This window comes from Gouania willdenowi, chromosome 4, assembly GCF_900634775.1.
Source record: "Gouania willdenowi chromosome 4, fGouWil2.1, whole genome shotgun sequence".
NCBI classification, from domain to species: Eukaryota; Metazoa; Chordata; class Actinopteri; order Blenniiformes; family Gobiesocidae; genus Gouania; species Gouania willdenowi.
In genome coordinates this window covers 24,570,277-24,583,724 of record NC_041047.1, presented here as the reverse complement: position 1 = coordinate 24,583,724, position 13,448 = coordinate 24,570,277, and the positions used below count along the sequence as shown (strand labels likewise).

The window sequence follows — 13,448 nt, the reverse complement described above, 5'->3', positions numbered from 1 at the left end:
AACCACTATAGTCAGGAACAGGGAAGTCATTCCCGTCAACCTTCTTTACACTGATGGTAAACAATCAACACCATCACCATCAGAGTCAAAACACCACGCTAACACTAGTTCTTACCGTAAACGTATTCATTCCGTCTGTTCTTGGTGGGAACTAAAACTAAAACCACATTTTACATCAACTTTATGAGCGATCGCGTGCTCGCGGGGGCCGTTCTCGTCCAATGAAAAGCGAGGAAGTGAGCAGCTACAAAAACCGAGTTTTATTTGAAGGAAACGCGATACAAAACGTGATTTAACACAAACATAGATGGTACACTGCGATTTTAAAGTGGACTTCGGTGCACAGATATGACCGATCTGACCGAACATGGCTATATTAGTTTATCCAGTCTATATTCCCTGTAATTTAATGTTTCATCGCCATCTAGTGGACAACCAACATATACTCCATACAAATGAAATAACACTGCTCCCCAAAACACAAGAACAAGATAGTGTCAAAGGTCAAACCCCAAGCATCTCCTGTTTGTGACAACTGCTCTGCAATAACTCATTCTTCTGACTCTTTCATTTATTATTATTAAGGTAATAACCTTGCATACTTTGCTAAACTCTCTAACTATGCCATATTTTGTGTACAACTTTACATTTGTATGTGTAAAACGTTACTTTTGTAACTGTAAAATGTTACACCTGTACATGTAAAACATTCAATTTTGTACACGTAAAACGTTACATTTGTATGTGTAAAACTTTACATTTGTATGTTATGCTTTACATTAGTAGAGTTAAAACTTTGCATCTGTGCATGTAAACATTTGCATTTGTACGTGTAAAACAAAGTTTTGACAGGATTTTTAACTATATTGTTTGTACAATATAAGTATATTGTTCGAACAATATATTATCATGTTTCTACAATATAATATCATGTTTGTACAATATAATTATATTGTTTATAAAATGATAAACATGCCTTAAACATTAAATGTTTGACCCAAAAACAAAAACTCCTAAACTGATTATTTGAAGTCAAGTTTTGGTACAGTATGGAGCCGGTTCATTTAGAATCACACTTAGGAAAATGGGTCATCTTTGACCCATGTGTGTGAACTTGATGCAATCACACAAAACCTATTTTTGTTCCTAAAACATGAGGATAAATGTCTTTATTAATCAAAAAGAAGATCATAAAAGAATACTTGGAATATTAAATCACAAGATATATTGATTTTAAAAGAAACAGCAGAGAAACACTCACCTAGGATGAAAACAAATGTGGGTCGTTTTTTACCCATGTTGTGCATCAAAGGGTTAATATAAACATGTGTATGCTCCTTCACACTCACCTTATGACTGAACGACAACGAGACCAAAACGCTTGACCGTCACGTGACTCATGTAAGACTGAATTTTGTCCCGGAAGTTAGTGGCGGGCCATTCGAATCCATTGATTCCTAGTGACATAATTGGGATTTTCGTTAATTTGTCATCAATAACTGCATTGATTTACAATATTCATACAGTACACCGTCATATATATGTCTATATACAACATATGTTGCTGTAGTTCCATACAAAACAAAAAAAAAAACCCTAACGTAAATTCGTATTAATGATTAGTGTACCTACTTTTTTGTCGTAGTTAAGGCCAACATTAATTTGGTTAAAAAATGTGTTAATATGTATTGTGTGCAGTATGTATTGCTTTGAATTTTCTTAAAAAAGAAAAAAAAAGGGTATAAGGGTGGGGAGTCATTAAAAAAACACCACACCCACACAGGACACATTGAAAACATATTTATTATATTCATACATATATAAATTAATTAAATAAATGTCTACCAAAGTCAGAAACATTAATAACTTGTCATGCAGTTTGCTGTGCTGTATGGGGATGCTCCAATTGCTCCGAAAAAGGAGTGAAAATGTATGGCTTCCCAACCGAACTTGAGAGGAGAAAGAATTGGTTAACCAAAGTCAGCAGGAGCGATCTAAAAAAAATAAAAATCAGGAATATAACAATAAAAACATCTGTGAGGTGATCATATTCCAACACTTCATTTGCACTTTTTCCACATATAACACAATTGAAAAGCTTATTGTTTGATTAAAAAGAAAAAAAAAAAACAAAAAAAAAACAGGAGAAGATAAGTGGGTATAAAACTGTGTGAAGTAAACGCTGTGTATCTGCTAATGATCCTTTAATTTTCTAAGAATAATTTAGATTTTTTTTCTTTTTCTTTTGAACATGAACACAACAGCAGTGTATCTCAAAATGAAATAATAATAATAATAATAATAATAATAATAATAATAATAATAATAATAATAATAATAATAATAATAATAATAATAATAATAATAATAACGTCTCACCGTTCAAAGGTGCATCACACAATGTCTAATCTGGTTACTCACTTCCGGCACTTTTATTGTGAAACTCCATGAGCCGCCATTGCTGTAAAAAAAAAAAAAAAAAAACAACCTTTGGAGTGAACGGATATGACGCAACTCTCTCTCTCTCTACACGGCTCGGCTCTGACTAAACCCTGTTCATAGTTTGACCACTGGGGGGCAGCAGACGTAGGCACATGTAACATTACACAACTTGGTTATTAAACGAGTTCTTTTTGTAACTTGTCGCCGGCTTGTAGAGGACAGCAGAGTGTCAGATGGTAAGTCATATCTTAACCATATCGTTTTGTTAGTGGAACGTCATGTTTCTGATGGCATTGACTGTATTCACAGTGTAAGTGTGTTTTCTCATACTGGGATGTGTGATGGTCTTGTTGTGTCACATCTTCATTTTACTCTAACTGCTGTATTTGCTCCTTTAGGTGATTTTGACTTTTGATGATCATCTTCTTTGGGGTCATGATGAAGTCCATGTTGTGTTTCTCTTCACCTGTCCGGGCTGTGTGTCAGCACGCCTCCTCCTGCCTCCCTTCAGGTCGCTCTCTAACTATGTGCAGCCCGGTGGATCTCCTCTGGAAACCCGTCATTTTGCAACAACCGCGCGGAACGAGCGCACGAAGTTTCCAAAGGACGCGTAACGCAGCGGTGCCGGCAGTGAGCAGCAGCAGCGCCCCTGTCACCGCCCCGGTGAGGATAGACCCTGATGTGAGCCTGAGTGGGAGACATGTGGCTTCTACTAGATGTACCCCCCCAGTCCCAGTGACCCCATACACCCCGTACACCAAAGCGCAGAGTGACGATGCCTCCGCCTTGGTGAACATCCGGTCCCTGTTTGAGGAGGATGTGATCCATCAGCTCTGCTCCAGACTCTCTCACCTCTCCAGCGCTGACCGAGCAGAGGGACTGGCGACCCTGCTCGGTGTATGCGTTGAGTTCGGTCTGGAAGCTCACAGCCCGCCGGTTCTCAGACTGACGACCGAATGCCTACAGCTGCTCTCCTCCAGCAGAGACATCGGGGTGGCGCAGCTGTGCCATCTGGGCACGGTGGCGTGCGCCCTAGAGAGCCGCCAGTCCACTATGGTGACAGGGGTCCTGGACTCACTGGAAGCAGCGGTGGAGGGGAGCAGGGTCTCTCCCAGCGAGGCCGTCAGTGTGTACCAGCTGCTGACCCTGGTGTGTGAGACTGGCAGTCAGCAGCAGAGGGCACTGCTGTCCTCCCTGCACACGCACACACAAAGGCTGGTGCACAGGCTGGGAGCCAAGCATGTCACTGACATCCTGCACTCTTTGCTCAGGCTGCAGCAAAAACAGGTAAGGCTCTGCACTAGGGCTGGGCAGTATATTGAAAGATATATCGAGTTTTCTATTTTGGCGATATAGAAAATTACAATATCGCCTATATCAATATATAAATGTCAACCTGCACATTTAATGCTCACTAAATATCAATTTTGTGCATTACAGTTATTGTATATCAGATAATATGTTTACCTCAATTTTTAGTAATGTGCATCACATGTTAGTAACAACTTAGTAGATATTAAAGCCACAATATTGTTTATTCCATTAATGCCGTTTATTGTCAACGGGTGGAAAAGGTGTTGGATGAGCATGTACAGTGTCTGAAATAGGCTTAACAATGACTCAGCATGTTGGAAATAGAGTCATCAATGTTTCCAAGTACCCCTATGGGTACCACTGCTCTAAACAACCCATAATACAGAACTCACTCACACATGCTGTCCCTTATTAAAAAAAAAAAAACAAAAAACAAAACGTGGTACAAATTGTGCAGCGTTTTCTTAATAAACGTGCATGTGTAGCATTTTGCTTCAGCAAATTTAACCCAGACTTGTCTTTCTGGTAAGACTTCGTTTAAATGAACAATATTAGGATGTATAATGTATATATACAACTTATATTGTAGTTTTGCTCCATATTACCCAGTCCTTTTACACATATTCCAATGATGTAAAGCGTCCAACCCAACAGATATGAAGAAAACATGACATCAGAGCTAATTTTGTTGACTAAAAAATTCTTGCATCATTTTAATCAACTTGGTTATTTTAAGTAACAATAACAAGACTATGACTAATTAAAAAAAATAAATGTAAACAAAAACTATTTCACAATATATTGAATTTTCGTCAACTAATAAAAACTAAACTATGATTTTTGTCACGTGTGATGAAATCCAATCAGAAATCATGTGGTCTTATGCAATGATCACATCCAATCTGCCTGTGTATATTTACAACTATTAAAAACTCATATTAAATCATATTAAACATCCTATATCAGGTTGATCAATAGTAATTGAATCATTTAAAAATAATGCATAAACTCTTATGCTGTAAATAAGTGCATACATTTCATACATACAACAGTTCTACAACCACATTTTATTAGTTAACAGTAATACGTGACAAGAGATTATGATTTGGTTTTTTTTTTTATTTAATCATTTGGCTCCGCCAACAAAAATAGTTCCACAAGTGGAGAACACACACGTTACGTTCACACTGCAGGCAAATGTGACCCAAATCCGATCTTTTTGCCCATAAGCGACCTGTATCCGATCTGTTAGAGACAGTCTGAACAGCACAATTCTGATTTTTCCTAATCTAACCCAGGTCACTTTCATTCCTGACCATCGTACGTGGTCCTAAATCCGATACGTGCATTGTGAAGATGTAGCAACCATCACACTGCAAACGGTTAGAGCTATAAACCTGGTTCTCTTCTTTTTCAGTCTCCTCAAAGTCCTTAAAATCCTTGAGATTTAGTGACTTCAATTCATTTTATTGCTCCCAAGATCAGAAATAACAAGGCAAAAATAAAAGTATTAAAACCTACAGAGTAATGCACTTTAAAAAATAAAAAAAAATAAACCACTGGTGAACTATTACCTTGAAATGAATGTTTCTCATCCTCTGTGGTGCATGTGATGCTTTGACACTAATACCCATGCTCTGACTGGAACACAGGCTATTTCCCTGGTGCTGAGGCTGAGTCACAGAACATCCCGTGTCTTTAAAACGCTCAGCGACGATCAGATAACGACCGTGCTCTCAGCGCTGACCATTCTGGGGCAGCCTGATAAAGACCTCCTCGCTGCCATGGAGAAACACCTTCCAGGTGACGGTTGATTTATGTGTCCTTGTTCCATGCTTTGTCTCTCTTTACAAAACTGGAAAAGCGGAACGTGAAGTCTTTTTTTTTGTGCTGCAGAGAGGCTGAGCAAGTGCGATCCGGAGCTGATCAGTGCTGTCATGGAGTACTGTCTCCAAATGAAATGTCGCTCTGAGACCCTGTTTGAGGCCGTGGCTGAGAACTTTGTGTGCAGGGCTGAGACACACACCACGGTTCAGATTGCCAAGCAGATCGTTGCCATGGGGAGGCTCAACTACCTGCCTGTGGTACGACTTAGTATGATAACGCGTGAATGAGTACAGTATGTGTCCTTTAAGCATGAGGTCTATATGATCCCAAAATGTTTCTTACTTTTGTTTCCACTCCTCAGTGTTCAAATGAAATGTTTGAAAAGCTGGAGAGCATCCTCTCCACCAGGTTCTCCCACTTCCAGCCTCACGTACTGATCGATGTGCTACACGCCTGCATCCACCTGGAACGCTTCCCGCTCAACTACATGCCCAAAATCTTCAGCCCCTGCTTTCTCCACACACTACAGGGTATGTACAGCAGTGCTCACTGTGGCAGCCATTTTTTATTCAGATTTAGTTATAGTCTTTTAATTAAAATGTGACTTCGTTTGAGTCATCAGGACTATTTAAGTTGAAAGTGTCTATTCATACAAATAGACACGTACTACTCATACGTCTTAGGGTTAGGGTTATATTGCAACAATTTTTAGAGTTAAGGTTAGGTTTACGGTTAGGTTTAGTCCTAGTCATGTGACCTAAACTAGCCAATGGCTGACCTATCATGTGACCTAAACTGACCCATGAGGGGCGCTGCGTATGGATAGAATGTTGGTATATTGATACGGCAATCGTACGGATAGCCACTGCCATTTAAGTTAGTCTAGTTTTCGTCAACTGAATGACATTAGGGTTTTAGTTGACTAACATGTACAGCATGAGTTTATGCATTATTTTTAAACATTCAACTACCATTTATCAACCTGATATTGGATTGTATTAATATTTGTAAATACACACTGACAGATTTGATGTGATCAATGTAAGACATTAGGTCTGATTGGATTTCGTCGTTTTCATGAATTGACGAAAATATCAACATGTTTTGACATAGTTTTTGTTCACATTCACTCTTTTAATTACTCATAGTCTCATTATTGTCGCTTTAAAAACATAGTCGATGAAATCTATGATGAAAATTTTCAGTCAACAAAATGAGCACTGGTGGACAGCTCGTGTGTTCTTCATATCTGTTGGGTGGGGCCCCTTAAAGCAGAGGTGTGGACTCGAGTTACAAATTTGATGATGATTTTAGACTCGACGTGACAAAATCACGAAAGGACTTGCAACTCGACTTCAAAACAGACTTAACATGACTTAACTGGGACTTGAGCCGATTTAACTCGGGAAGACTTGATTTCCTACCCTTCCATGATAAAAATATTTTATAAAATGCACTTATTATTAATGAGCAATAAGTCTGCTCAAACCCATCCAAATGTAAACGGGACGTTGAATGACAGGTCCACCTTTAAACAAACTGGCAGCCAATCAGGAAGCAGCTGAAAAACATCAAGCTAGGCTGAGACGTGCATGCGTGCACTCCCAGAGAAAATGATTCCAAGAGTCAAGATTATACCATGATTAGTAGCTGATTTGTATAAATTAAACCTTGTTCTACTTCCCAGTACAATTATGGTTTGTTTGGTTAACAAAGGAACTGTGAAAATGTTAAAATCTAAATATGTCAGACTATATCACTATTATTTGACAAATATGTACTATGTTTAAGTAATTAATTGCTCATATCAGTTGAATAAACTGTACTCATGACTTGTTAAGATTTGTAAATTAAAGTTGAGGACCTTTGACTTAACTTGGACTTTATTGACATGACTTGAGACTTACTCGAGAATCAGTAACTTGTTCCCACCTCTGCTTGAAAGGCTCCTCCTCCTGTCACCTGCAACGTTCACATGTGTGTAATGTTCACTGTGCACGATGTAGTAGATGTGACGTAAGCAGTTCTTCCCTGTGTTACAGCACAAGGGGAAACATGGGACAAGAAAACGTTCGGACAGCTGTCTCAGCTCCACCTCTCCTTCTCCTTAGAGTGCACACACTACTGGGTAAGCGTCACATGACTACTGCTTCATTGGTTTTTCTCTCACATTAAAAGTCTTTATTACCTGTCATATTTACACAGGCATGTATTTATTACCTTCGAAAATGAAAACGGATTTTGGAAGTATGTTGGTCTGTTTGTTTGCGTGTGTGTGTGTGTCTTTTTGTGTACACAATAACATGAAAAGTTATGAATGGATTTTGATGAAATTTTCAGGAAATGTTGATAATGGGACAAGGAACAGCTGATAAAATTTTGGTGATGTATATATATATATATATATATATATATATATATATATATATATATATATATCCCAAACACAGACACACGAACAGACCCCGGGCATTGAGTTTGACACATGTTCCGTATGCCATGAAAGATTCAACTAAATCTGGATAAATATTCTGATTCTGGATCAAAACCCTACTTCTCATTATTGGCAAATTTCAAATATTCATGTCTCGGTTAGTAATTGACCAATCTTTATGTTGAGTTGGTTCCTCAATTACTGCACTGAGTTCCATCTGGGTCGGAACCGGATTGCGCATTTAATTTCTCGTAATTAAATTGGGGTTCCCATGCATCTGAACCTACTGTAGTTATTACTGTCATGGAGGTAGACATTTCTTAGAAGCCTTCAAAGCGTGAATGATCATGGTACCATGATCAGCTAACAAGCAAAGTGTTTTTATTATATCTTGGTATTTTAGTTCAATGAACCAACTGAAAATATGAAACTGCTGTCGATGTCATCAGGGTCCGAGGTTTCCCTTCTTCTTCCGTGTAAAGAGGTTTCCCTCTGTGGATGAGGCTTTTGAGACACCAATGGATTTTATGCTGTACAAACAAGTCAAAGAGCCACTCTTGCAGCTTCTCGGGGGAAATTACTTCTCCACCAAAATCTTCACGCACAATGGGTACACAATAGGTAAGCAGCTACCACATGCAGTGTGCTATATGTGATTACAATGACTAACATGGAAAATAAAGGTCTGGTTTTGTCCTAATGGCGGAGGAGGGGTCAGTGTATGTTTTGGTAATTCAATTTTCAGTTCAGAAAAAGATATTAAAAAACAAAAAACGAGTGGTTATTTGATTTTCATTTTGAAATTTAAAAATTAAATTGAGAATTAAGGCATTTTACTTTATAACGGTGAAGAAGGGATTAACAAAACCTTTTTAAAAAAACATGGTGATTTTCATTTTCTGTTTTTAAAAACAAAACAAACAAAAAAATGTTAGAAGACAGAAATAAAAACAAAAGACGCCAGGTTTTTTTTCATGTTGTGCGACGAGAAGTAGCTGTTTTCAAGGTAAGAGCGTGTTTGTGGATGGTGCGATGACGCTGTGTCAGAGAGAGAAAGAATTTTGGCACTGCTGTGTAACAGCAGTTAATGATAGACATGGATCAATACGTTGTTTTTCAAATTAATAAAAGACTGTGTCTGAGGAAAAAAAAGACATGATTGCAGAAAAAGCTTTTCCACCCCCACTTTGGCGTGATATGTGTGCAGAGGTTTCTGCAGATGATCCGTCAGAGTGAGGTTCCAAAGATGTTTTAGCCTGGGTGAGGAAAACTACAGGTACAAGTCATATTTTGGTGCTCTTGCCAGAAACACAGCAGAGTTCTTATACTCGCTCTTACTTTGAAAGTGGCAATCTTTTAACATCTCATATTTTGTTTTTTGAAACAGAAAATGAAGTTCAAACGGGTTGTAAAGGTTTGTTTATCTCTTCTCGACTCTGAAGAACAAAAATGCCTTGAATTATCATGAATTACCTTGAATAATGGTCATTTTTTTAATTTTTAAAATAAGAATTCTGACACACACGAACTGAAAAGGAATAATTAGTTGTGAGAGTTGTCATGAATTTGAATAACAATGTAAACCTCTGACAATTAAATATAAATCTGGAGCAGAAAAAGAAAGGGACATGATCAGATGATGTTGATAGATGCAAATTAGGTGCTTAAATAGAACGACATGATGTACAAGGATGCATTAAAGCAGTGGTTCCCAAACTGGGGTATATGTATTACTCGGAAAGATTTAACAATTCAATTTAAAAAGAATCGGGAAATGTTCCTATAGTTCCTTTTGAATTACCACAAACTAACAATTATATTTATCAATAAAATACATATTTTCTTGTGATTTATTGAAACAGGATTATTTTGTGCTGTAGAGGCCATTTTTATTACACTTCTGATATACAGTAGAAGACAAAAATTAGATACATTTTTACAAAGGAGACCGTATTTACTTTATAAGTAATCACATAAAAGTTGCATGGTATTTAAGAAAAAATATCTACTTTAAATTAATTTGACAAAAATGCAAAGGGGGACAAAAACATGGGACAAAAAAGATTTGGAACCACTGCATTAAAAGACACATGGTTGTTTGGTTGCCTTTAAAACGTATGACATCTGCTTTGATGGAACCTCATGTTCTGTCAGCACTTTAGGTAAATCAGCCGTTCTTATTGTTTTGCAGATGTTGAGATGTGTTTAGATGAAAATGGCTTGGTTCTACCTTTTTCCCAGTGGTCTCACACTCACAAAAGGTAAGTTTATCTGTTGCCAGTGGTTTGATTTTATAATCATTAGGGATGGGAATTGATAAGAATTTAGCAATTCCGATTCCATTATCGATACTGCCTATCGATTCGATTCCTTACCGATTCTCTTATTGATTCTCATTGGGTGAGGGAATTAAATAATACAAATGGATTTGTTTGCTTTAACTCCTTATTATATTATCTTTGTCTCTGTAATTCCCTGCAGGGTTATCAGTTATCTTTTAATCCACCAGGTATAGATTGTTTTCACTGGATAATAGTATATACAAAAGCGCTATAGAAAATTGATCAATTATTATTATTATTATTACAACATATGACACATTTTGGCTACAAACATTTGAGAATATTTACAGTGCTCCTTTTGAACTTGAACAAATTGATCCAAAACTAATTCAGACATAAAACAAATAATTCTTCTGTAAAAAAAGAACCAAAAGTACAGCTGCACTTATTGTTATGTATTTAAATGGTAAAGCTTTAGTTTAGCCTTTGTTTACATTTCTATAAATGGAGCTTCAGAGACGCCGTCCCCGTTGTTACATGTGACATCATCAGCCGCATGTGTGTGTGCGTGGGAAGATGGATTCTTCGCAGTGGACAGCAAACAACTATATGGTGGAAGGAGCTTCACTTAGTGCTAGCATAAAGACAATATGTAGGACCTGGAGGAGTTTATCGTTATGTATTTGCGACGTAAGAGGAACCGATAAGCAGAATCGACAGGCAAGCAAACAAACGATTCCTAGGAAATGGATTACTGGGAACCGGTTCTCAGAAAGAACCGGTTTTCGATTCCCATCCCTAATAATCATTGTGTAAATTGATATTGGAGGGACATTATGTGTGTATCGTCTCTTGTAGAGTGGCGCTGTGTTTGGATGGTCAGAACCGATTCTGCAATAACACACGGCACCTCCTGGGGAAAGAAGTCACAAAGAGGAGACACCTGCATAGAATGGGCTATGAGGTAGTACAGGTAGGTGTGACAACTATGAAATAAAACTCACTGCCCAATTTGTTTTTGTAATGTTTCTTGAAACTGGAAGAAACCAGAAGCTGCTGGTTTTGGTTCTGATCTTTTTTTTTTTTTCGTTTTTCTCACAGATTCCCTATTTTGAATTTGAGAAGCTGAGAACAGAGAGAGCACAGGTTCAGTACCTTCAGGACAAGCTCTTTCCCAAAATCTCAAAGTTCAGTGAGTGAATAAAGCAAATGAATTGTTTTCTAAATATTGGAGTGGGTAACAGTCTCCTCCTCCTTGAGCTTTGTAAGTGACCTCAGTTGGATGATCTAAAGTAACATTACGCCCATAATTTATATGAATGACGCCTTACATTCTGACAGGGAAAAAATCTTGTCATTTGATGCACAAGAAATACTTTATGATGTTACTGTCTGTAAATATTGACTGAAAAATGTATTGGTATAATTTTTTGTGTGTGTAAATGAGAAATAATGTTGCAAAATCAATCTATTTATTGGAAATAAAATGTATTATGCAATCCAACAGAGTTTCTGATTGACTTGTTCTGAATAAAAACATTAAAATTACCTAAATATAATTTTTTTATATGTGGCCAGTCAGTTACAAGCAGCAAAGTGACTGAATCCTCCCTGTACTTTGTAGTTTGTCATACATGTATAAAGAAAATTCCCAACAGGCAGGGGAGCATGTTTGGATAGAAAATAAGTAATCAATAAATCAATGAGTCAAACACATCATTAATTTACAACTATTTAATGATGGAACATCCTGTATTTATCTCACTGAGCTAATTAGCACATGGAAGTGTCACCTGTAGCTTCACTAATTGACGACGCCAGTCACCTGTGTGCAAGACAGCAGCTGTTAGCGTTTAAAGGCAGATTTCAAACAGCCATTACAGTTAATATGGCTGTGTTTGGAGTAACGCACTCCAGACTACACACTTCAAGCCCTCCGCAATACCCACACTACAATAGGGTCTACTTCCCACCAAAGTACACTTACGAGTTTCCCACAATGCATTTGGAAAGTAAAACAACAAAAAGCGGAAGCACACAGAGGCTAAAATATCTTTGTCAATTCGCCACCTTTGAAAGTTCTGAAAACATTTTAAGTGAGAAAGTGACCAAGTACAATATCAACATGTGTTCATTTGATCCATAAAACTTGCGAATTGTGCTTCTGACTAAACTTCTGGTTAACTTCAAAACAAGAGCCCTATTTACTAACAGATGCTTTTGTTTTGAAAAGGGGATGTTTGATTTTTAGCTTGAAGCTGGTCCCAGGACCATTCCCTGGTAACTTCTTGAAAATCTATAAAACTGTAAACAGTGCCTGATTGTTTGTACTTGTATATAGGATTTCAGGTTGTCCAGATCAACCACAGATAACCTGGTTCTCATCCTGGGAAACACAGGCCATGGATGGAGGAGGGCATTTGAAGTACAGCTCTTCCTTTACTGGTTGGAAAGTGACACATCCTACCGGGTTGTGTCTGAGGCATTTGTTTGACATTCTCTGCACTACATGCTATGACATGGTCCACATTACCAGCAAAGCCATCCAGGGGATTTTCCACAGGACCATCTCTTTCCCCAGCAATGCTGAGTTGCAGGAAATTGGGGCTGGTTTTGAACAACTTTCAGGTTCCTCCGCTTTCAGGAGGGTAGCAGGGAGCATCCATAACACCAGGTGGTGGTACCGCTTCCTGGAGGCCCTGAAGGTGAAGGTGAAGGTGGACTTTGTACCCGATCTCATTGTTACCTGCCTTTTCCGGCACAACCTTTATATCAGGAATGGTGACATTATTATTAATTATTATTATTAATAATAATAATAATAATAATAATAATAATAATTTTATTTATAAGCACTTTTCAAAAACTCCAAGACACTTTACAGTTGTTAAAACAAATACACACAAGAAAAAAAGAAACTAACAACAATAAAAATGAATACAGAAAATACATAATCAATCCATGAATTGCAATCTTAACTTTTTGAATTTTAAAAGGAAAATCAAACATCTATTATTATTATTATTATTATTATTATTAATATAATATTAATAATAATAATAATAATAATAATAATAATAATAATAATAATAATAATAAAATACTGGTATTAAATGTAACACTGGTTGAGTAGCTTGTTGCCTGTGTCA

At 37.3% G+C, this 13,448-nt stretch overlaps 1 protein-coding gene across 2 annotated transcripts; it reads left to right on the top strand.

Moving 5' to 3' along the window:
- Window positions 1-2,542: 2,542 nt before the first annotated feature.
- Window positions 2,543-11,683, top strand: LOC114461453 (FAST kinase domain-containing protein 3, mitochondrial-like). Of its 2 annotated transcripts, none has more exons than XM_028443534.1 (10): window positions 2,543-2,678; window positions 2,841-3,729; window positions 5,409-5,559; window positions 5,653-5,840; window positions 5,945-6,113; window positions 7,626-7,711; window positions 8,467-8,638; window positions 10,209-10,278; window positions 11,158-11,272; window positions 11,401-11,681. In XM_028443534.1, the coding sequence occupies exons 2-10, from the start codon at window positions 2,857-2,859 to the stop codon at window positions 11,497-11,499; spliced, it is 1,923 nt and encodes a 640-aa protein (XP_028299335.1). In that variant the 5' UTR covers window positions 2,543-2,678; window positions 2,841-2,856; the 3' UTR covers window positions 11,500-11,681. The 2 variants fall into 2 exon arrangements, with proteins under 2 accessions (XP_028299335.1, XP_028299336.1); XM_028443535.1 differs by having other exon boundaries at window positions 2,678-2,752; window positions 11,401-11,683.
- The last annotated feature ends 1,765 nt before the right edge of the window (window positions 11,684-13,448 follow it).